Raw genomic sequence first — 23,644 nt, 5'->3', positions numbered from 1 at the left:
GTACAGGAAAATAACCTGCACATTGTTAGATAAAATAAAAAGTTATAAACTGGGCGTAAAGGCCGCTAAAACAATGACGAGAGAGAAAAGAAAAAAAAAGATTTTTGGGGGGGAAAACACTAGCCATCTCAGCCTTGGTTCATGAAAGGCCACATGGGCATGTGTGGTGAGTGTGTGTTGGGTTGTACAGTGGGCATCTGCAGAGCAGAGATCGTTTCACAGCTCCGCGCTGCTCCATCACGTTAGGATGGTGTCGTCTATCTCTTCATTGGAGTCCGGCAGGCTGGCGATTTTCTTCAAGGACCGACGGTGACACTCTGCCAGAAGGTCGTTACTTGCAGAGTCCAGAATGGCAGTAATACTCTGAAATGTAGAAAGTGAAGGGGAACAAACGTATAAATTAGAATGTTTTTCCTGTATACATTAGATATACATCTGGAAATGATAGTAGACGATCTGTAGTCTGACCTGCATGGTTTCCTCTCCCAGTCTGAGTCGTAGCAGGTTAACGATGGTGTATTCGCTCTGAGCTCTCACGCTGGTGTTCTTGTCCTTGGTGTTGTCCAGCAGACTCTTCAGTAGCGGCTTGATGAGATTGGCCTCCATGGAGGGTGTTTCCGGTTCTTTGAACACCCACCACAGCACCCGCTCCGACACCAGTCTGATGTCACTGGACTGATTCTGAAGACACTGCGTGGGAACACAGACGACAGACTGTTGAAGCAGCTACTCGTCACAGTATTCATCTTTCCATACATACTCTGTTGTTGCCACATGTATTTATTTACAGCTACTTGGTATCAGATATCTTCTAACATCAACTTTCAGTATGCAATTTAATTGGAGTGAACGCTTTGAGAAATTAATCATTTATGACGGCCTTTTCACACAAGTTATTGGGGTTTTAAAAATAAAACAAAACGGATTCATGTCCTCGGCAGCTGTTTAACAAACATCAATGAATGAATTCCATACTCCAAAAGCTGCTGTTACACTTTTTCAGCCTATGACCTAACATTACTTAATGCTGCTAATATAGTAACAATACTACCCATGTAATAGAGTAAACATCAAGCAACCGATTAACAACCAGTTCTCCCCAATACCAGTCGGCCTAAATGAAACAAATTATTTTAAAGCAGCATTATGCAATGTTTTTGTGGATTCCAGGGGGCAGCAGAACAAGCTGTAAACACACTAATGTTGTTATCACTATGTATGTGTAAAGTTTGTGAAACCAGCTTCTGAGGGAAATATCTGGATCTTTAGCTGCTAAATTCACTTATATATGTTCACCAGCTAGTTGCTAACTTTGTCTGTCTTAACAATTTTCCACTAAAAACATCGGTCTGCTGCTAAAAGAAGAGCAATGAAACTACACAAGAACAGTACAATTTGAGGCGTAAACAATATGCTGAAAGAAAAACACTCCAAAGACCTGAGGGGAACTGCATAGTCAGGTAGAAATTATGCGTGGGTTTGTCACTAATAGCTACACATTAGTCACTTGAGCCATATTTAATTTAAAAAAAATAATCGTTAGTGCAGCTTTCATTTATTTAATTCCCACCAAGGGAATGTGTGCAGGGAGGGCCCCAGATCACCTGTGACCATCGAAAGGAATACACTGTGTTAGAAGATTAATCATCAAGCTAATAGAATTAGAATTTGTTTCCAACATTTTATAATTTGCATAAAGTCAAAACCAGTAGAGCGAAGTACTTCCTTACTTGTACAAATACAGAAAAGGGAAGTAAATAGCCTGTTGAAGGAAACAGTTCCTGCTTTACCTTGACAAACTGTGTGATGATGCGCTGGGAAACGCTATTGCCTCCCTCTGTTCTGAGATGATGCCTCATCAGGTATCCCATCGCTCTGATCCCACTGGTGGCAATGGGAATCTGGAAAAAGAACAGAATCACAGTCTGTACTGACGCACATGAGGGCAAAAGGAATGGGACATACAATATAACAGTAGAGGACACAGGACAGTTCTACAGGGGGCGATTACTTGTTAATATATATATATTTTTTAATGAAAATATCTGTTGGATCTTACATTGAAAAGAGTAATAATCAACAATCTGAAGCACTGGTTTTCTGAATATCAGTGTGATTGACACCACTCTCACGTCTGTATGGTAAAAATGAAGCTACAGCCAGGAGAAGGTTAGCTTAGCATAAAGGCTTTAAACAGCTAGCCGGCTCTGTTAGAAGGTAAAAAAAAAAACATTGAAATATATCTTGTTGTTTAAATCATAAAAAATGAGAACTTGTGTTTTTACGGCAAATTACGCGTTGTTGACTATCTCTCGGCCTGAAGTAGTGACTTTCTTGAGTCAATGATGGTTGCCTGGCAACCTTAAGGTAACAACAAAAAGTCACCCCAAAAAGAAAAAAATCGCAGCCTGCAAATAAGTTAGTTTCCAGAATATCAAACTATTTCTTGAAAGGTGACTTTTCATTACACCCATCATGAGAGACGGGACAAATATTTTATTAAAGAACAAACTTTCTTCTCACCCTGTCAGCAGTGGCGTTGGTCAAAACAGTCTCTGCCACTGTATCACAGTATTCCTTCCCACACAGCTTCTCAGGAGCACACTTGATAGCTATGGCCATGGCCAAGCTACGACCATGACGCACCATCCAATCAACACCAGACACATCGGCTAAAGGGAGGAACGACATCGATTAGCTCATGCACTCACTGTCCTGCTGATGGGAGCAGCAGAAACAGTCAAACTTTTATGAAACAAATACAAACATCTTACTGTAAACACATTTATAAAAAAGAAAAAGGCACATGAAAAACACCATTTGTGCTAAAACGAAGCAAAACACATTTACTAAATCCCTATTATTATTACGGTCTGTACACCAAGTAAATTGTTGTAATAAACAGCAATTGAGCCCAACTTTATACACATAATGGGATGCGTGATGTGACGATAACTTGGCATAGAAATACCAACCCAAGACATGCTGGAGTAGCACACTCTTCAGCTCCTCTTCTGACAGGAAGGCACACAGCTCACCAACACAGCCGGCTGACGCCATACGCGTCGCATCCTACGTGCACACAAACAAGCACACAGACAGAAAGGTTGAGTGTCTTTTATTGTCATACTGACACGAAGGCTCAAAACCACAGTTTTAGAAGACCACATCCTCTCTGCCCGACTTCCGTTTTCTACTGTGCTCACAGAAGAAACTCCACCACAGAACAACTGTCTGTCAACTCCTTTCTAAGTGCTCATACGTTTATACTTTGTTTTCATATGTAATTACTTAATGTATTCAGCAGCTTTTACAGCCCAGCGGTGGAGAAAACGGGCGTGTTGCCACAGATATTTAAAAAATAATCTTCTCTGCATCGGTTCCTCCCGTCATACCTCATCATGTCCCAGCATGCCTAGTAATGTGGTGGTGATGTTCTTCCGGATGGCTGGGTCCACCTTTGACCCGGCCCCCTGGATGACAAACCGTAAGGCTTGCAGCATAGTCTCCCTGTGAGAGGTAAAGAGCAAAATGCAAGCATGAGAACGAGCTTTTACAAAATAATATAAAAAAAAAAAAAAAAAAAACATTTATACCACTGAAGCCTCCAAAGTCAATTTGATTTCATCGACTTCCTTTAAGTCTAAAATTACTTTTCCCAAGTTGAAAATAAGGCCTAGCTTAATCAAATGTAGAGCTAGATATTTGAGATATTTGACATAAAAATAAAAGAATTGTGACGAACTGAGTGGGACAATTGAAAAATAAACTTGTCAGTGCTCTCTGGTGGATGAGATATGTAATGGTAACACTATTTGTATATAACCACAAAAAATATATTTGCAATTTTTTTAATACCCACCCAAAAATATTAGTCTTGAGTACAGAACATTTTGGAATAAATGTCAAATTATGAATGGGTCATTCCTGTGGTGTGCTTCTTTGTCTTTGCTTGGAAACCATTTCCAGCACATCAGCCACAGTTTCGCTGATCTTTATGCTCCTCATATCTGCAGCTACTTTCCAGTTAAGTGCCACCACTGTTTCGGTCTTGTGATCAGAAACGAGTCTGGTCACAACCCCGCATCACAGGTTACGAAGAATTTAACAAAAAACTGTTTCCTTTCCTTTTAAGGAAAGTTTCACTTGAAGAATTTGCAGAGGTAAAAGCATCCAATATTACAATCGAATACAACAGTGCCGTAGCTATACCTCGTAGACAGACTATACATAGTGCCCCCCCCCCCTCTGAAATATTTCAACTTCGGCGAAAATTTCACCCGACGGCTGAGTTGCGAAAGCCAATCAGCGTTGAGATGCTCCGCCCGTCATCACTGACGTCGTGCAATTGGTGAAGCGCTGGAAGTGGCAGTCATTCAGACGCAGTCGGTGAAATTCACCGAGCTGTGTGAGCCCACTGTTGATGTTATGAACCCAAACTGGTGTTTGATGTTCTGGCGTTTGGTGGGATTTTCACAACAAGTTTAAAGCAGAAATAGTGGTTATCTTTTCCATGGTGGAATGAAGCGAATAAACCACAAATAGTCGGGCGAGTAAACTCCCGCGTTTTGGTGTGAACACAGCATAATCCATTAGTCGCTGTCTTAGGTGCCATTTGTGTGTCTGAACTCTATTACAATTAGTATAGTTTCATTTGGTATGTTTGTAGCAAGAAAACTTATTAAACTTCTGTGAAAGTCAGACAGCCCAACAACATATGATATGATGGATAATAAAGTTGATGAAGTGTCGCACGCTGAAAGGTTGAGGCTCTCTAAGAAGAACTGATCATTTTTGTCAGAATTGGGAGACCTGCACTTCAAGGGTAGTGGACCGTAGTGCACCGACAGTGTGAATGTGTAATCGTGGCTGAGTTGCTCAGATGAGACCGTTTGTATTTTATTGAAAATCTTAAAATAGAGGTTCTAAAAATAAAGCGCAATAGTTGACAGAGCAACCTGATTAAAGTCTCCTCTAACTCTCAGATTTCACCATTAGTCTGCTATATGAGGGCTCACCTGACTCCTGAGTCCTCAGCGTTGCGGATGGCAGCGAGCTGCTCGGTGAAGAGTGGGTCCACCTTGGTGTGGATGGAAACCAGTTGGCCCAGAGCCTCAGCAGCCTTCAGCCTGACCCCACGGCTCGAGTCCTGCAGGGCCTTCAGGAAGGTAGTCTGCAGCTGAGGCAGGAAGGGCTTCAGGGCAATGCCCACCTGGAGGAGGAATACAGTCCAGAAGTTAGAGCCCAACACTGCGACTTAGCCACCTGACTGATAATGATGGCGTCTTGAAATGTATTTGTCCGTTTACATTTTAGATGCAGGTACAGACCTTTGCCAACAGCAGGGTGAGCGTCTCCAGCAGAGCGGTCTTCACCGTCCAGGCAAAGCGGTCTCCCAGGATACGAATGAGCGGGCCAGTGATGTTGACGACAGAGGGGCGCAGTGCCTCGGGGGAGGTCAGTTTGATGACCCCTCCTAATGCTTTCGCTGCCTCTTCTTTCTGCTCAGGGGTACCAGTGAGGACACCTTCTCTCAGGACAGGCAGGATGCAGGTCACACCCTGTGGAAGCAAAGACAATAACATGAAGTGCTACAACTATTTGCTTAGTAAACATGTAGAGGAGTAACATCTGTCTTGCTCCCCCTGAGGTAAACAGTTACCTCTGTAAGCACTGTTGCAGTTGTTTACACTGTTAGCTGATAGCTGTCCCCATGTTGAGAGCCATGTGGAGGCAATTCCTCAATCATAGATGTGCTCTGAATTTGGAATTTTGCGTTTAAACAATCCATTGATTATCACATATTATTGTTGTGTTTTAACCAGATTTAAACCATGGCCCTTGAGAATAGGCATTGTTATAGTGATTACATAGTTTAGGTGGACATCTGTGATGTTGGTGTTTGCAGTCCTAAACAGAGGCACCAGTATCCAAGACAAATGAAAAAGCTTGATAAAGTCTTTCTTTTTTCTTTTTTTCTAGTGGACTTATTTGTACCAATATAATGTAAAGATCCCAAGAAAATAGTGAGCAAAAACAAAAAGAGCTAGAAATGCAGGAACCAAATTATCGTGCTGGGATGTTTGCTGTGTCAGGAGGAGCCTTCTTACCTTCTTGGGCAGACAGAAACCAGGCAGGTGCTGACCCTTAACGTCGGCAGCTGCTGATTTGATGTCTCGATGCAGATCATCAATCATAGCGAGCTGGCTGCTTGCATCCAGTTTCTAAACAAGAAAAACAAACACTTAGGCACTCACATGTACCTACCTATTGATTAACACATCATCAAAGTACTGATCTGGTCTTTGCACCATAGTGTGTGAATAATGTGTGCAGAAACTATCAAGTCTAATTGGCTTTCCACCAATGCCAGTACAATGTACAAATATCAACACACCTTGGTAATGGAGTTGATGGTGTCCCAGCTCTGAGACAGGACTTCTGTGTTAGAGTCATTGAGAAGGCGGATCAGGCCTGACAGCAGGTTGCGAGTATGGTTACTGTAGTCAAGGCGGGTACGGGCAAAGTAGGCGTTGAGGATGGTGACGGCAGCCTGTCTGATGCCGGGGTCGGCACCACGTGTGGCCTCCAGCAGGTCGTCGATGATGATCCGCTGGCCCACCTCGTCCTCCACCGAGAGGATCACTGTTTGACAGTTGATCAACACCTGAAGAAAAGATAACACATTGAGAGGAAAGAACAAAAGGCTCAAACACTGTAGATATCGTAGCTCGTGAATGGCGGCATTACCTGTGCTTCATCTTCTGTCCCCAGCTTTCCCTTGAGGGAGGCGAGAAGGGCGGGTAGGATGACCCCAAGGTGGCGCGTGAGAGCGTCTCCAGCCACAGCGGACAGGAAGGCCAGCACACGGGTGTTTGCGGGAGGAGCAGTCAGCTGGTACAACCGGAGGGGTCAATTGCCATAGTCAGATACAGCTAGACCCAATAATAACATATAATAAATAGAGTAAACTTTCAGACTTTACCTTTGGAACCAAGTACGGCAGCACAGAGCGACTCTTCACGGCCATGACTTGCTTCAGGCCGTCCAAAGCAAACTCAGCTGTCTCCTCGTCGTCCTGGGAAAAGACGTGTGTATTAAAAACCAGACGTACAACGTTTGAATGCTATCTGTATTTCGTTTGTGTCCTCCTCGCTCCCTCACCAGCTGTTTGAGCAGAGTAGGAAGGATGTCATCCAGCGCCTGGTGACCGATGGTTGCATGAAGCTGCTCAAAGGTTTTGGCTGCAGCCTCTCGGACTTCCTCCAGAGGGTCACAGAGCGCCTTCCTCACTGTGGGGACCAGCGACTCAGAGAAGACGAGCACCTACAGGACAAACATCATCAGGTTAATGACGTTTTATGTCGGCTGAAATTCTTAGACTCTTGCTATAAGCTATGTTTAAAGAAATAGAGAAAATGGTTGTCCGATGGGTACACAACTTTACGCCCAACGTTTTTTTTATTTATCACTTTTTAGTTGTTTATTTTTTTAAATTTAGATTCCAAACTGAAAAGTAATTCACTTTGACACCAACTGAAATAAATAGATAAAAGAGGCTAATCGTGTATTTTGTTAATAGATGATTTCTTTTGGCATTGAGAGCTTGTTGAACAGTGACGGTAGAGAAACCCAGAAAAACAGGATTCTATCTATTAATATGCAAAGATTAAAGTACTTAAATGTACTGCTATGTATTCAATACTTTAAAGTGTAAATACACAAAGATATGATTTAAAAGCTACAAGACTGATCTGGTAGTCTGATGTGACAGAATCAACAAGGCCTCAAAAGTGAAGCAAAGGAAAGCCATTATGCTTTGCTTCACTTTTGAGACCTTGTAATTATCAGTATATAGTATAATTGTTATTGTAACATGTATTTGGTTGTGTTTAATAATGAAAAAGTAAATCTAATCAATAAAACGATAAGATAAAATAATTGCATTTCTCTTCTCAAAGAGGGGAGATAATATCAGGGAGAAATTTCTGGTTTAAACTAATCTGCTTCTTCCCCAAAATTAACCTTAATTAAATGGTTTTATGATTGCAGCTTTGAGTCCGGGCAACAGCTCTGGGCTCAAACTGTGTTTGTGGCGGCTCCCCTGAAGCAGGAAACTATAACCTTTATCACAACCATTGTGTGTCACAGCGGCTGCGTGACTCACCGCATCTTTGCTGGTGGACTTCATGATCTCGCTGAGGCCGATGCAGACTCCCTGCCTCTCGTCACTCTTGTCAGAGCGCAGTCCTTCCTCCAGGATGGGAATAATCTCAGGGAGAATCTTCTCCCCCAGTTTCCTCACCAGATCTCCCAGCGTTCGAGCAGCGATCTAAAACCACAACAACACACAGCGTCGGTAAAAGGCTCTTTGGAGGTTTAAACCAGGGAATATAAAAACTGTTTGTTTGCAAAGTTCAAAGGAGTAATACCGTTCTCTTATCGGACCACGTGGAAGCCAAGAAGCCCAGAAGCAGAGTGAAGAGTGTTGGGAGGATCTCTCGAAGAGTCCTGGGGGTGTTGGAGACCACGATCTTCCACACGTGGAGGGAAGCCTGTCGAACCACCAGCTGAGTGTCTGAACGGCCCATATAGAGGCCAGAGAGGACGCGATTACGCCGCTCGCCACCAAGAGCTCCAATGATAGCCTGAAGGAGAAAAGTTCAAAGGTCAGCAAATCTTTACACAGAAATGTATAAAAACAGAGAAGTAGAGATATAACAAGGAGCCAACTTCCTTTCATGAACTCGATGGCTCTACAGAGGAATTATTTGTCTCTTTTGTAAAAAAGAAAAGAAATGTTTTCATACTTTATTGGATGCAGCTGTTCCAAAGTTGTCATCCTCGCAAGCGGTCTCCGTGGTCATCTTTCCTGTCACTCCAGAGATATGGAACAACAGATCTCCAAGCAGCTGCACAGAGCTGAACCTGCAACGAGGAGATGGAACGCACGACTCGTCAATATAAAGAGTGACATTTATTCAGTCACTGATGTGTTACGCCGTTTTAAAAACTGACCTGATTCTCCACAGGTCGTCAAACAGGCCCTGCTCCAGCTCAGGAAGCAGCAGGGCAATGGCGGTCTCAGCATACATGCTGATGATTCGCTGGCCGGCTCGCAGTGCCGTGTCTCTCACATATTCATTCTCATCAGCCAGAGCCTGGTGGACAACATGAGCAAGCAAAGGTTGAACACCCGGAATTGAGATTCGTGGATTTCTTGCCCAAACCTGTTTCCAGGTGTGTGCGTGTGTGTGTGTGTGTGTGTTGGTGTGTGTGTGTGTATTCTGAATACCATGTACTGAAACTTTATCATCATCAAAGATTTACACAATAGATATAATCAAACCTTACATTTCTTTGTTATAATTGGATCAACTTTCCACTTGCAGCTTTTACTTAAAACTCATTTTCAGTTTTCAGCACAAAATATATACACAATTAGATACAAATTAAAGAACTGGTGTGCAAAACCTGTAATTTTAAATTATGCAGGCGACTTAATCGGAGCCGATAATGTATACCAAATCAAAAGAAATATTTTTCTCCTAAAAAAAAAGATATGAACACTAAATCTAACATATGAAAGAATAGGATTGGGGATCCAGAGAAAAAGACGAACATTCCCAGGAGATAGTCATTTTAAAATCCCAGGAAAATCATAGACTTCAGTAAAAGCAGTGAAATGTAATTCAATGAGAAAAAACCCGCTTTGTGGTCATAGCAATACCTTGAGAATGCAGGGGATGATGGGCCCAACGTAGGGAGTAAACCTATCTCCAAAGGTGAGCGGCAGATAGATGAACATCATGATGTAGCCGTCTCTGACGTGGGAAGCGATGTCTACCTTGCTGGCTGTTTGCACCACATCTGGCATCAGCTTGTCCAGCTTCTCCACTCCCAGTCCAGCCATCACCTCAGCCAGACCTGAAGACACCCACACACAAATCATTCAGTCAGTAATTAAGAGCAAATCAGGAACAACACAGAGACAAGAGTGTAGAAGAACCGACCTTGTGCGGCTCCAGAGCGATCTACAGAGCTCTGTTCAGAGGCCAGTGTCTCCATGAGCCACGGCAGCAGGTCATCAAAGCAGGATTCACCCATCCCCTTCACCATGGCACCCAGGGCTTTGGCTGAGACTGTACGCACCTGGAGAGGAGAAGACGACAAGCAGTTATAGCTTCAACTTAACACAAACAGAGCATATATTTATGTCGTTACTGTTTCTAACTAAACACACCTCAGGCACCGGGTCCAACAGGGAGGCTTTTAGTCCAGGAATAACACTAGGCAGGTAGGGTGACAGATCCTGTAAACGACAACACGTATCACACCATTATACAAATACAATTCCTCAAAATACACAAGTTTGAAGGACAAATCTTTTATTTAGTTTTTAGCTCAGGGTAATGATGAGAAGATGCTGTGTACCTTCTGGTCCGTGAGGGAGTACATGTTGCCAATGATCTGAGCGGCCATCTTGCGGGTGTCAGTGGAGCGATCCTGGAAGGCTCTCTGGACGATGGGCATGATGAGGGCCAGGGAGGGGGCGTCGATGAAGTGTACAAACTTGGTGTCCAGCAGCGTCTGCAGGCACGTGTGGGTCCTCCTGGACGGTTCAGTAAGAGCGTCCAGCAGGATTGGAGTAATGGCTAAAAGAGAGGATCAATGACTGGTATTCAAAATACAGAAAAGTACATTTGACAACTGTACTAATTGTGGCATTGTTTAAACAAATACATTTTCCAGGAGCATTTCTGAGCTGCTAACTAAATTGCTTTTACTGTTGCAAAATAGTTGACCAGAGCACAAAGTTCTTCACAGATTTAGCCAGTGAATTTTGCTCTCATAGTGCACGAGACTGATACATTTAACTTGAAAATGGACGTGATTATGATTTTTGCCGCATTCATACTCTGAGACACTTACCCAGGATTTCTGGGTTGCGGATGACAGAGCCGATCTGACGGAGGGCTTGCTGGCCGGCCTTCTGCACCTTCACATGGGAGTCCGTGAGCACCTCGGTCAGCTTGGGCACAATGTTGGGCAGACAGGAGGACAGCTGCTTGGGTGCACAGAAAGCCATGGCACCGAGCAACTCTACCGAGCCTGAAGGAAAGAGGGGAGTGAGTCACAAGGACTGTTTGAGGGAACAACTCATTTGATTGTGACCGTCCTCATATGCGAAAACAATAATAATAAAAAAATTCCCCAGTTATACACGCTATAATCACAACTGTAATCAACTAGACAAGACTTTATAATATTCTCCCATTATGTAACAAAAACAGGAAGGGGGCTCCTAACCTGCTTTAGTTCTCCAGGACTCCTCCTCTAGGGCCACTAGAAGGGAGGGAAGGACCAGCTTCACCCCGTGGGCGCTCAGGTTCCTCATCACAGCCTTTGCACAGTCATCTGCAGCCTGTTAAAAGTGGAGAAAGGGGCTAAAACCTACAAATTTTTATCAAAGTTTCCTGAATGAGCGTACGTTTAACGGTAAATTTAAGACATAGTTAAGCAGAAAGGCTCTGAATGAGATCTGCCTTCTCACCTCTCTGACATACTGGTTTCCGTCTCCAAAGCAGAGCAGGAGGTGTGGCAGCACATGGACCACATAGGGCTCAAACAACTTCCCCAACATGTTACACAGCATCTCAAAGGCAAACAGCGCTCCTAGAAAGAGGAAAAACAGTTGGTCAATGTTTGTTTTTTTAAATTTAAAAAGTAGCAGACCCTAAATGTAGAGAGGCTTCTGGCACTCGTATGGCAGATAACGACGATGTAGTCTGACATCCATAATACAATATATTTGCATCAATGTGTGTAAATTCATACAAAATGGTGGCATAAACCTCACTGACCTTCCCTCCGTCTAAAGTTCTTCTTGTCCTGGATGCCGTCGGTCAGAGTGGCCATGATTTCCTGCTGTTTGAGCGCCAGGATCCCCAGACCTTTGACCAGGCCTGCCAGTCCGTACGCGGCCCCCTTCCTCTCTGCGTACTTGTCGCTCTCCAGCAGCAGCTGCAGCAGGTTCCTAACAATCCCTGCAGAGTCCTCCTTGATGGCAGGGACTAAAGGAGGTAAACAGCTAGCCACTGACTCCTGGACCTGAAGAGGGATGACAAAGCACATAATATGATGTTCATGGACCGTCAGCAAAGTGGGATCTGCATTTCTTTTTTTAAAAGGCTATGAAAGAGTTTGAATTATTACAGAATAAGTAGGGAAGCAGGATGTGCGGCTTACCTGCTGTGAAGGTGTGGAGAGTGCAGTGATGAGCTTGGCCACGATGGGTTTGACTTTGGGGTCATTTTTATCCAGATGTTTTGCCAAGGAGCCCATGAGAATAACCACACTCTGACGGACAGAGTCGTAGCTGGCGTCCTGAGGGGCGTCCTTTAGAAACTCCTCAAACACTGGCAGCAGGGAGCTCACATTGTCCTGATACATAAGACAGGTACATAAGGTACAGTGCAAGACATAAATGGTCATGTAATACAGAGCAGAATGTACGTGTTTATGAAGTGTAGCGTACGGTCGTTGGCTGAAAGACAAAAGTACCTTTCCGTGTGTGTTGAGCGCAGAGAGGGCAGCGTCCAGCATGCAGCGGCGCACCTCAGTGTGGCGGTCGTTCAGAGCATCAGGAACGAAGAAGAGGAAGAGAGGGGTGACCTGGGATTCCCCCAGGTACTGGGACAGCTTGTTGAGAGCTAGAGCAATGCCACCCCTGAAAAAAAGTGTGTAAGAAAATGGTGCACCAAAAGAAACATTTAAAATGTTATGGTTTCTTGTACTCTGTGTTATAATGGGATTCACTTTTATGATAACATCTGAAAGCAAGACATTAATAAGCAGACAATGTGGGCTGGGGGTTAGGCTATTATCTGTCTCAAAATTACAAATATAAAAGTAGTGAGCACCATCCTGCTTATTTCTGTCATAACAATTTTGTTGTCATGCTATCTCTCACTCTTCGAACTACGTCAAAGATTCCTGCCCTGATAAATAGTATGCTAATGTAGATATTAAGGTGGTTAATTGTGCATTCACGAGTCCTTGGGACACTGATCTTCAATTTAAGATTAAAAGGCTATTAAAAGTATCTCATCTTTGCAAACAAACATTGAGATTTACCTGGCCTCCCATTGGTCAGGTGGAGCTTCAGAGATGACTCTGCCCAGGGCATCCAGCACAGGAGGGGGTCTCTTTAAAAACAAAAATGACAAAATATCATCTTTAGACTTTTGAGCTACAATTCAACCAGTATTCATAGCCAGAGCTACAAGAGGAATAATGTGGTTTGGCTGTGGTTTGTGTCTCACATAGAGTTTCTCGTGGTAGAGCTCAGTGAGCTGGCCCAACACTGGGGCTGCCTGGTCTCTGTACTGGGACAGAGCGCTTGACAGAGCTTCGGCTGCAGCAGAGCGGACAGCCTCCTCATGGTGAGTGATGTCACCAATTAGCAGGGTGCAGAGCTCAGGGACCAACTCCAGAGCCAGAGATTCCCAGAGTCTGAGGAGGAATGACAAACCAAGCAATTAGTTTAACCGTTTAATTTACAACATGGTTTCACAATCTCCTTTGCAGTACAAAAAGATCAAATATCTTGTAATGACAAACAGCATGGTTAAAATGAGTGTAGAATGGTCACTCAGAAAGGAGCAAGAAACCTCATAATACATACTTTTCAGCCAAGTCTCGGCCCTCCTCCTCAACATCAAACCTGGCAACCCAAAGCCGGCGCAGCAAACTCAGCCCACTGGCCTCCGTGCTGTCTGTGGGCAGAGCGAACTCCATCTCCAACAATCCCTGAACAAAGAGATTGGGTTTTAGTTCCATGTCTAATATAAATACATACTATATAATTCGTCACTTAACCAAGGTGTCCAATACATATGTTAATAGCTATGCTTTACTCTAAAAATAAATGTCTATTTTAATGGGTACAAGTTAGTGTTTAAAGCTTAATCTGTGGCAAAACAGCTGAAAAACATCAAATATGGAGACTTTTCCTGTCTGAAGTTCACCCGTTTACTGAGGGATAACGCCAGCTTCAACAAACTCACCCTAAGCGCAGCATCCCGGACAGAGAAGCAGGGTGAGAGCAGAGCGTCGAGCAGGACGTCGATCTCTTGCTGCTCTGCCACGGTGCAGCCCTCTTCTCCTCCAGCACTGGCACACAGCTCCGTCAGGCACTGAGACGCCAACACCTGAGACGCCACAGTATAAATTAATTCAATAAGTCATACAAATACAACATAATAATAATAATATTACAAATACAATAAAATATATCATATTAAAAAGACAAATAAAACTGATTGACAAAGAGTAATTGTGTGAATATGAAATGGATTCAAAACCGTCAGTATAATTCCCCGGTTACCTGGAGTCTCGGGGTAGCTGTGGAAATAACTCTCGTCAGTAGCAGCAGCATGCTGACACGTGGAAGCAGTTCTGGGCCGTTCTGAGACAAGAAAACACAACAGTACATCAGTACATGAATCTACGAAATAAAAAAGGTAGTACTGTCACATACATCTTACATTTTTTACAGATGAATGGCTCTGCGTACAAGCTGTGTGCAAACCCCAAAAGACAGCTATGTTGATGACTAAGTAAATACATTCTGCATGGTAACAATTGGTCTTCGTTTCCTCGCCATTTTTGGTTTTCTACACCACTCATTTTTTTTTTTTTTACATAGAATGATGCATTTTGTACATGTATTATCTTCCTGTGCAGGTCTTAAGTCAAAAGAAAATGCAGTGGAGATGTCAGTTTCTAACCTCATCTATAACAATGTCATCCATGTCTGTGGCGGCACGCAGCTGCGAGTGTTCCAGGACGATTTGTAAAGCTCTGGTCATCTTATCCTCCGTCTCCTCGGTGCTGCCTGAGGACTCCCTGAGCATAGCGTTGAGGAGAGGGAAGCACACGGAGAAAGCCGGAGCAGACAGTGGAGCCGTGATGTCTGGGAAAGAAGACAACAATGCAACAAAACTCAGTATGCCAGCATCGTCATATTTCTTATCTTGGTTGCTTGCTACAACTCTGATAAGTTGCTGGTGTTACATTAAAATGAAAAACGGTTTGCACATGTAATCGTCTGCATCTTTTGCACAGCAAAAATAATGTCTATGCATTTGTGTGTGTGTGCATGCCGCGTGACAAACAACAATCTTGATCTGGGGTGCTCACCAATAGTCTTGATATCCCTCTGTGGAACAGTGTGATTGTGCAGCAGCAGTATGGTGCGGTGGGCTGCTGTGTCCAGGTTCTCCTGTTCCCAGGCCTCGTCCAGATCACACTCTGGCTTCAGCAACCGTAAAGTCACATGTCCCACAAGCATGGCTAGAAGGGGGAAAAAGTGACACTGAGTCAAGATGCTGTGTTTGTCAATACAATAAAATACCAAGACAGGCCATGTACCTAGTTGGTGAAAGTGTTTGGGCATGAGACACACTCCGATGTCCAAGAAGACTTGCTGGACGCATGGAGCAGCCAGAGGGGACTGGAGCAGGGGTGTTAGGGCCTGGAGGACAGCGGGGAGCTCTCTGGTGATCTCAGGTGGTCTCTTTATCAGAATGGCTTCCAGCAGACCCACCCTGCTCTGCAACTCCATACGCAGCTGGTGACAACGAGAAGCACACCAAAGATCAACAAAGAGAAATAAAGACTATCGGTTGTCAGTAATAGAGAATTATATTTTGGTGACTTGGTTTCATACCCCTTGAAGTCTCTTGCGAATAGCGGCCTCCTTTTCCAGCTGGATTTGCATCATTTCCTTCTGTTTGGTGGAGAGTTGCAATTCCTCTTTGATGCCTTTTTTCTTCTTCAGCTCCTGCGAGATCAAAAACAAATAAAAATGTGCTCCAGAAATGGACACCGGCAGAAAAATGCCGCCAAAAGTAAGTGGACTTTACCTCCTGTAACTCCAGTTCAATGATCTGTTCCTTGTAGGAGTAGGCCTTGTTCTCTCTCTTCATGTTGACCTTCTTGGTGCTTTCCTTCTGGGCACTATAGAAATATGTTGAGGAGGAAGAAAAAAGTGAATAAATGCCAAATAGATGACAGGAAGTCCAGACAATTGCTGTTGGGTTCACCGTGGTAGGAGAGGCTGAGTGTTACCTTTGGATGATGCTGTTGTCATACAGTTCTCCCTCGGGTGTCAGCATGATGGCATACTCTTCCCTGGTGACATGAAGTAAAGCGGGTCGGGAAAGCCCCTCGGTAACGTGAATGATTACCCGCGGTAACAGCTTGTTGGGGGAGAGGCTAGAGAGAGCACCGACCGCATTCTTCACCGCCTGTAGAGAAAAACATGACCACTAAACATCCGAGTGTCATGTAAAAGCAGTCCTTCAACCAACCTTGGTTAACTCACAGGAATCGGTTCAGTACACTTTAGTGTTCATGTGTGTGTAAATCGTATGTGAAAGCAGCAGAAGATGTTTGTTATTGTCAGACCTGGGTGTCAGCGTTGACCTCCAGGAGATGTGGCAGAATAGCCTCTAGATTCTTTTCTATGAACTCTTCAGCTTTTATGTTCATGGAGAAGAGCAGAAGAGGCCAGAGGCCAGAGCGAGCTCCAACTGAAAGAGATAGACACAGAGGGGATGACACGTTGAATATGGGACAGAGCACTAATACAACACCCCAACAAATTATGAATGGGTCTTTTTCAACCTGGATCCTATTTTCCCATGTTTTTATATTTAAGTATCTGATGGGGACATTCTCATACCCAAGGATGGATGATGTGTGACTATGAGGATCTCCATGGCCAATTTCTCTGCTTCGGCGGGGTCGCCCCATTGGCTGGCAGAGGAGCAAATAACACACAGCGCGTCCAGCAGGACACGAGGGGGAAAGTAGCTGCGACCAAGCTCAGTCAGCTCTCCTGAATCTGACACCAGGACGTCCTGGGGCAAAACCTGGCAGTTTACATCACACAGTCAGTAACAATCAGGCCGAGAAAAATAATAATACAAAATTGTACCAGTTAAGTTGTAGCAGTTGACTGATACAATTATCCACCACCAACATTTAAAGATGTAGCTCTATATTTTTTTAGGGTCTATGGTGAATAATCAGTCTGTACTTTGTGTTTGTTGATGACCACGCGGAGTTCTCCCAGAAGGCCATGAGCAAGACTGGATCCACCCAGAGAGGAGAGCAGCTTCCTGATGGTCTGTTGAGCCCGCTTCCTCACACGCCAGGTCCGAGACAGCACGACCGCAACTGTGGCGTAATGATACATCCTACAGAAGAAAGTGGAAATGTTTATTCAACAATCACAGCTGCCACTGGAAGCTAATTCTCCAAACAGTATATTCCTAAAATAGTGCAGAAACACTGGCTTTAAACAATAAAACTAAACCTGCAAAATAAAACGCTGAGAAGCATTCAAATGTTGATTTAGAATTTAAATGTCAACCGTTTCAAGGTCATTTTATCAAGGACAAAGACTAGACTCACTGCGATTTGCTGGTGTTAAGCCTGTGAGAATGGTCCAGGAAAAGCCTTTCACAGAGCAGCAGCACTGTGAGTAGAGCTAAAGACAGAGTGAAAAAGACAGAGACAGGCCATCATTTAATTTCCTAATATTTCAGAACACTCATGAGCTTTTTATTTGACAAGTTAAGTTGAATAATGCCTTACTTTCCTCGTTGGCCTGGGAGAGGAACTTCTCTGTGGTTAAAAGGGGCTTCTTTTCATCTAAGATCAGGTTCCAAAAGTTGGCGAACTTAGCCTCTGAAGAGACAAATAGATAAATTAATTATCATTACTTCCCATTCCTTTATACTCCAACAGTCTCCACAAGTGTGTGATTTCTGAGATGTCAGCCTCACCCGTCTGTGTCTCTAGCAGTGCCAGTCGACTCAAAAGAACAGAAGCTGCCACACCTTCTGCAAGCAGAGCCTGCTGGGAGTGTTGTGCCGCAGCCTTCTCCACTGTTTGGAGGAGCAAAGGCACGAGGTCTGAGGCTTGGGCCAGAGTGTCACCTAGAAACCAGGGGAAAGGTGATGGCACAGGAATAAGAATAGAGTTCAATTCAAACATTTGTATCTTTGACACATAGCATACAGTCCCTCCTGTGACTAACCTCTGAATGCCCCCAGCATGGCCTGAAGGTAGGCGTGTCGAACCAAAGAGGTGGAGGTCTTGAGGGTGAAAGCCTTCTTCAACCAATCCAGCAGAGCGGTGGGAACCTCCACTGTGAGACGGACGGTCCACTGGGAGAGCACAGACACCGCGTGCACCAAGGTAGCCTCGTGAACTACGTAAAACAAAGACCAGTTAGTACTCGACAGAAACATTACAATGCAGTCCCTTAAAGAATGCCCAGTGCAATACCTTCTTGTTGTAAAGAAGGGATGAACATCACAGCGACTGCAGAGCTGAGAGTCTGACTGGAGGTTCCTGACACGGCATGATGGCTGCAGCTGGCGATCCCTGGAGCAAGATGGAAAAAAAAAAAAGTTAGGATTGAAAAAAAAAGAAGAAGTTTGCAATGGTATGTTGCTGATAGCTAATAATTAGTAATGTTTGCAAGGCTTCTTACCTGACCAAACACTGATCTTTTGGGCAACAACTGTGAGCTTTCCCTCTGACCCTGCAACCACAATAATTATGACGGTGAGCATTATGAAGGTGAGAAAACCAGACACGGATAAGAAAATATTTCAGTCTGAAAGGTAATCAATTGGTTCACCTCCGAGGATCTTGAAGAGGTGAGTGACAATGTCCTGCACAGCAGAGGGGTCGCTGCACTGCTGGGCCAAGTTCTGCATGGCCTGAACTGCGTCCTCCATCAGTTGGGCATTATTAGCTTTCAGCTGACCTGAAACACGGACCATACCAGTAATTAAATACACATAATCATAATTTGTTCTGTGACACATTATACCCTCATGACAGCCGTTTGCTTTAAAAACATGTTTTATGAGACATATATAAAACTAAAATCAACTGAGCACCCATTAAAGCCTTACTTGCGATAGCCTTTCCAATAGCCATGGCATACTGACTGAGGTCGAGAGTAACAGACGACAGCAGGCAGGACACGGCTGAAAAGAAACCAGACAATTCATTCATTAATCCACTGCCTGAGAGCTGCCAGAAACATTCTCAACAACATTTTGTAGGTTAAGCTTTACAACTAGAGGCTTCTACACGCCGGGAATGTGACGAATAAACACAAAAATGCCAAATACTCGCCTGCAAATATCTTGCGTCAAAGTTATTCTTACTGGTAAGTGATTTTTAATAAGAGTGTTTTTCTTGTGTCTTTTGACATTATGTCTGTTTTTATGGAAAAAGAAGCAAGGCAATACTATGTTTTGCTTTAATGTAAAAAGATGCATCACAATGAAAACATGTGAAATAATCATCAAAGCCTCTTACTCTGCATCGCATTCTCTGGACTGCGGAGCATCGTCTTCTGCAGTGTAGGAAGGAGCAGCTCCTTGAATTCAGAGTGGGACACATGGCGCAGGAAGGAGCCACTTTTGTCCAAAATGTAACGTTGTGGTTTTGTCTTGCTCATAAGGACTGATTTTATGTACAGGTCCAGCAGGGCACTCTGAAATACAGTGGACACAAAGTTGTATGTTGATGCAGACCCAAAATATATGTATCTTAAGAGTCCATGTACTCCTGGGAAGAAAACTGAATGCAGAGTTTCAGAAGACAATTGGTTAATGATGTTGGATCTGTAATAATCAAGAACCGCTATAAGAGAAACCCACCTTGTGCTTCTCTATTGTGGCTTTGTCTTTCTGAGCGGTGCAGAAGTCTAAACACGCCCCCAGCATGGCCAGAGTCGTGGGGCTCTGGTCCAGACTCAGCAGTGTGCCGATGTATTGATCGACCAGTCCAGGGTTCTGTTAAAGACAATAAATACATTGTCACACCAATCCAGCATTTCTGTACTCAAAAAGTATTATTATTAGATGTTTCGAACAGGTCATGTTTATAAAAATGTCTCACGGCTGACTAAAATACTTCAAAGCTTCGACAGTTACTGTAATAGCGTATTTTTAAAAAGGTATTATTGCAAAAAATACATTTCCCCAAAAATCAACATTAACTATCGTGAGTTACTCAGACGGATATAACTGTTTGTTGTGTGTGTGTGTGTGTGTGTGTGTGTGTGTGAATTGGTATTTATGGACTGTTGCTGTGATATATTTGATGTCATTATTGCACATTTTGTGTTTCAATATAAATGAAAGTTTGATTTTTGTCCTCATCTATTGAAATGGTATTTGGAACAGCCCTTCTATTTTCTTTTTTTAATATATATATATATATAAATATAATTGACCTGTTTTGTATTATTTAACATTTACCTGTAATTTGATTCTTAAGACAAAGAATTTTAAACTACTGAAATGTCTCTTTCTGAATCTGGATTAAGCTACAGCCAGCTGTATGTAGCTAACAACACATCAAATCACCACAACACAGACAATTTGACCAGCGAAAGTGAAACAAAACAGCAATTTCATCGGATTCACCAGGTCATCAACGTGTTTTTCTTTTTTTTGCCACTTCGTTTCACACTCACTTTCTTCCAGAGTTGACTGAGATTTTTGAGGCTCGATTTCTTAGCCGTGGTCTTGGCTCCACCCACCACCTCAGCTACAAGAAGGCTCTGGATTTCCACCTACAAGAGAAGACAACAGACCACGAGGTGTTACCGGCACATCCAAAATAAAACATTGACCCTGGTCAAACTGTATGACTGGGTATACAACGTTAGTTCAGAATCCAACACACCACAATCCTAGAAATAATTTGATCTTCATTTAAAAAAAAAAAACTTTTACTAACCATTTTCTTCCAGATAGGTCCTTCTTTTTTCTCTGGGGCAGAAAACACACTGGGGACTAAAAGGCAGGTCCAAGACAAGCCAATGAAAGCAGCAGAGCCGGTGCTTTTGCTGCAAGTATAATAAGAAGATCATAAGAGAGGAAGTACAACCACAACAATAGTAAACCAAAGATTGGTTCCTAGACACACTCGTCTATTGTTTCTGCTGATTTCACTAGTTGATCCTGTTGTTTTTTTTTATTGAATACAACTCTCTAAAAACTAGGGCTAAGTGATTTAAAAAGAAAATCTAATTGCTATTGTTTTGACTGATATTGCAATATATTGTATGATATACAATAGTAGAGAGAATGTTTTATTTTTAAATCACTAATTTTGAGTGTGCTTTTTGCAGGGATCTAGACCACCAATGTTTGATCACTTGGATTTTGATTAATTGTGCAACTCTAATGCAAACTTTGTTAAAGTGTAATGTAGTTTATTGTTTCTTCTGACTGCACTCACATCATTAAATTATGTACACTCCACTTTATGGTTCTTGCACACCCTGCCTCTTAAACAGACAAAAATGAAAGCCCCCTTATGCTGACAGTGCTTTGATGATGCATCCAGTCTATTTTCCTCTGTAACGGTAGGAATTTATTAGGGATGCAACGACAAACTCAATAGATTAAAAACTGCAATATAAAGTCCAAAGCGGTACCTGGGCTCTCCATTTCTGCTGATGACGCCACTGTTCAACAGGCAGTGGAGGAGGCTGGTCACCAGGATGTCAGGCTGACTCTCAGCCAGCTGGGCAATAACCGAGAGGAGCTCTCTGCGGGATGCAGCATCCCTGAGAAGCACACACATCCATGTAAACACAAAAGACACACACACACACACGCACACACTCCTGCAATCAAATCCTACCGCCATTAAGGTTTGAATGTTCAGTTTTTGTTGAATCTGTTTCAGAGAGAGGTGTTGATTAAACTATATGATCATTTCGGAAGCTGCAGCTTGTTGAGCTGTATAGCGTTATACACATATGCGGTTCTATTAATTTGTTTATACACCCCTTTATATTAATATACACAAATATATATATATATATATATATATTATTATGCATTAATGACGGTATGGCTAAATAGGAGCAAAATATTATTCAACGGCACCATAAACCACATAAACAAAGTTGAATCAACACCTCATCATGTTTTGGGTTTTTCTTCGAGTGGTTTTCTCGTGGCTGAAAGTAATTACATAGTAACCTACCGATATCTGTATGGAGTGAGACAGAATAGCTTGCATAGTCCTTTCACAGCAGGCTCTGGTAACTCTAAAAATGAAGAAGAAAAAAAGTTGTTTTAAAGACACATTTATTTTAGCACATACATAGTGTAGTAAATTAAATAACACAAAATCCCTCACCTTTGCCTTTTATACATCGTTTCAGCTCCCCAAATATCTCCTTGCGCTCTTTCACACTGGCTGTGGTCACTTTTACAGCAAATTTCTTCAGTGTGTCTGAAACCTAAAGCAATAGTCACATTTAGTATGAAGACCGTTACAGTAGATGGCAGCAGTAAACACAGTCAGTCCATGACCTACAAGATATTCAGGTCATGATTACATGGGACAGGGAGGGGTAGCGGCTTCTTACATTTTAGAGGCTGGACCTGAAGAATACCTTTTTTAATTGAGAAATTTGGCTCATTTGGAGAAAAGTGGCCCGTTTATTTTCTGTTGATCAACTAAATTACCCAATTGTCTCAGCTCAAGTTACAAGTTTGTCAATTCATATTTGAGACCGTGATGTTAAGATCAAACTGCAATGGTTTAAATACACTGTGGCCACTTTATTAGGTACACATGCACAAACTAATGCAATTCAATGCATCAGCCCTGCCAAATAATTATACCGTGACAGATTAATAATGTTCAGATTTTGTTGACATTATCAGGAATGTGTCAATTGAATTATAACTTTATAATTGAGACCGTTTGCAGTGATGGTGTAGTGAACAACAATATATATCGAGATGGGTTTCTAATTTTTAGGCTCTTTCAACATTGTAATAACGGCCTGTGTCCAAAACGGAACATTATAGGCAACATAAAAGTAAACTATGTGCACAACATTTGTGTTGGATTGAATGCGTGTACCTAATAAAGTGGCCGCTTTAAGTTGTCTTGAATTGAACTACGTGGGAATGAGATTGCTTCAGAGAAAATGTTTTTTTTGTGGAGCTTCCATGCAAAGAAAGAAAAAGAAAAGGCAGTTAACTCTGAAGGCCATATTTTTGTATATCAATTCGTGGACGAAAAAGGGGATTGTCAACACAGGCAATATCAAGTAGTCACAACAAATCAGATGACTAATTACAATTGACCAAAAACGGGTTTGCGACTCCCGATTTAGGGAATCCTGACCAAAACCATTTAAATTAATGACAGTAAGTTTAACACCTCGATACATTGGATTACAAGAGGATAACATCCGAATAAAGCTGCAGCTCACGTCCCACTGTGGACAGAGACCAGTCCCTTTTTCCCTGCCTGGTTCTCGTTCGCTGCAGTCACACTGTGGGCTACGTAGCACGGAGCTAACAGCCTGCTCGCGAGCTGTTGTTTAATTGTAGTTTCTCGTTGAGTGCTAAAAACACATCTACGCGTTTATAAAGCAGTGGTGGAGATTCCGCCAATTTGGTTCATACCACACTTGAACAGCTTTCTGTAAGCGGGTAGGATAGCGTTAAAAACCAGCCACACAAACCTGCGTGTCCGCTGCCATCTTGCCGGTCTTGATGCAGGA

General features: G+C 42.9%; 1 protein-coding gene across 1 annotated transcript; it reads right to left on the bottom strand.

Annotated features, from left to right (window-relative positions):
• Positions 1 to 237: 237 nt before the first annotated feature.
• gcn1 (GCN1 activator of EIF2AK4) lies at positions 238 to 23,644 on the bottom strand. The gene is made up of 57 exons (XM_034541399.1): positions 23,606 to 23,644; positions 22,261 to 22,363; positions 22,105 to 22,168; positions 21,548 to 21,679; positions 20,845 to 20,953; positions 20,579 to 20,677; positions 19,758 to 19,892; positions 19,414 to 19,591; positions 19,002 to 19,076; positions 18,722 to 18,850; positions 18,572 to 18,622; positions 18,364 to 18,462; positions 18,113 to 18,286; positions 17,859 to 18,011; positions 17,668 to 17,760; positions 17,485 to 17,560; positions 17,108 to 17,267; positions 16,751 to 16,940; positions 16,474 to 16,598; positions 16,135 to 16,313; positions 15,930 to 16,023; positions 15,734 to 15,847; positions 15,436 to 15,634; positions 15,205 to 15,357; positions 14,793 to 14,977; positions 14,390 to 14,470; positions 14,070 to 14,213; positions 13,688 to 13,812; positions 13,326 to 13,515; positions 13,138 to 13,208; positions 12,565 to 12,730; positions 12,250 to 12,444; positions 11,865 to 12,111; positions 11,555 to 11,676; positions 11,311 to 11,425; positions 10,933 to 11,112; positions 10,435 to 10,655; positions 10,244 to 10,312; positions 10,014 to 10,152; positions 9,731 to 9,927; positions 9,019 to 9,161; positions 8,811 to 8,928; positions 8,433 to 8,648; positions 8,168 to 8,332; positions 7,165 to 7,326; positions 6,986 to 7,078; positions 6,751 to 6,894; positions 6,398 to 6,667; positions 6,111 to 6,224; positions 5,331 to 5,561; positions 5,019 to 5,212; positions 3,396 to 3,510; positions 2,976 to 3,072; positions 2,524 to 2,672; positions 1,791 to 1,901; positions 469 to 690; positions 238 to 363 (listed from the first exon to the last, which is right to left on the bottom strand). The coding sequence occupies exons 1-57, from the start codon at positions 23,621 to 23,623 to the stop codon at positions 238 to 240; spliced, it is 8,019 nt and encodes a 2,672-aa protein (XP_034397290.1). The 5' UTR covers positions 23,624 to 23,644.

This window comes from Cyclopterus lumpus, chromosome 9, assembly GCF_009769545.1.
Source record: "Cyclopterus lumpus isolate fCycLum1 chromosome 9, fCycLum1.pri, whole genome shotgun sequence".
Lineage (NCBI taxonomy): Eukaryota > Metazoa > Chordata > Actinopteri > Perciformes > Cyclopteridae > Cyclopterus > Cyclopterus lumpus.
This window is presented reverse-complemented; position numbering and strand designations above follow the sequence as displayed.

Excerpts from the sequence above, each read along its gene's own strand:
- gcn1 (XM_034541399.1), bottom strand. Across the intron at positions 13,516-13,687 it reads GGCCGAGACTTGGCTGAAAA|ACTCTGGGAATCTCTGGCTC; the intron begins GTATGTATTATG and ends ATTCCTCCTCAG. Across the intron at positions 12,445-12,564 it reads CGCTCAACACACACGGAAAG|GACAATGTGAGCTCCCTGCT; the intron begins GTACTTTTGTCT and ends CTTATGTATCAG.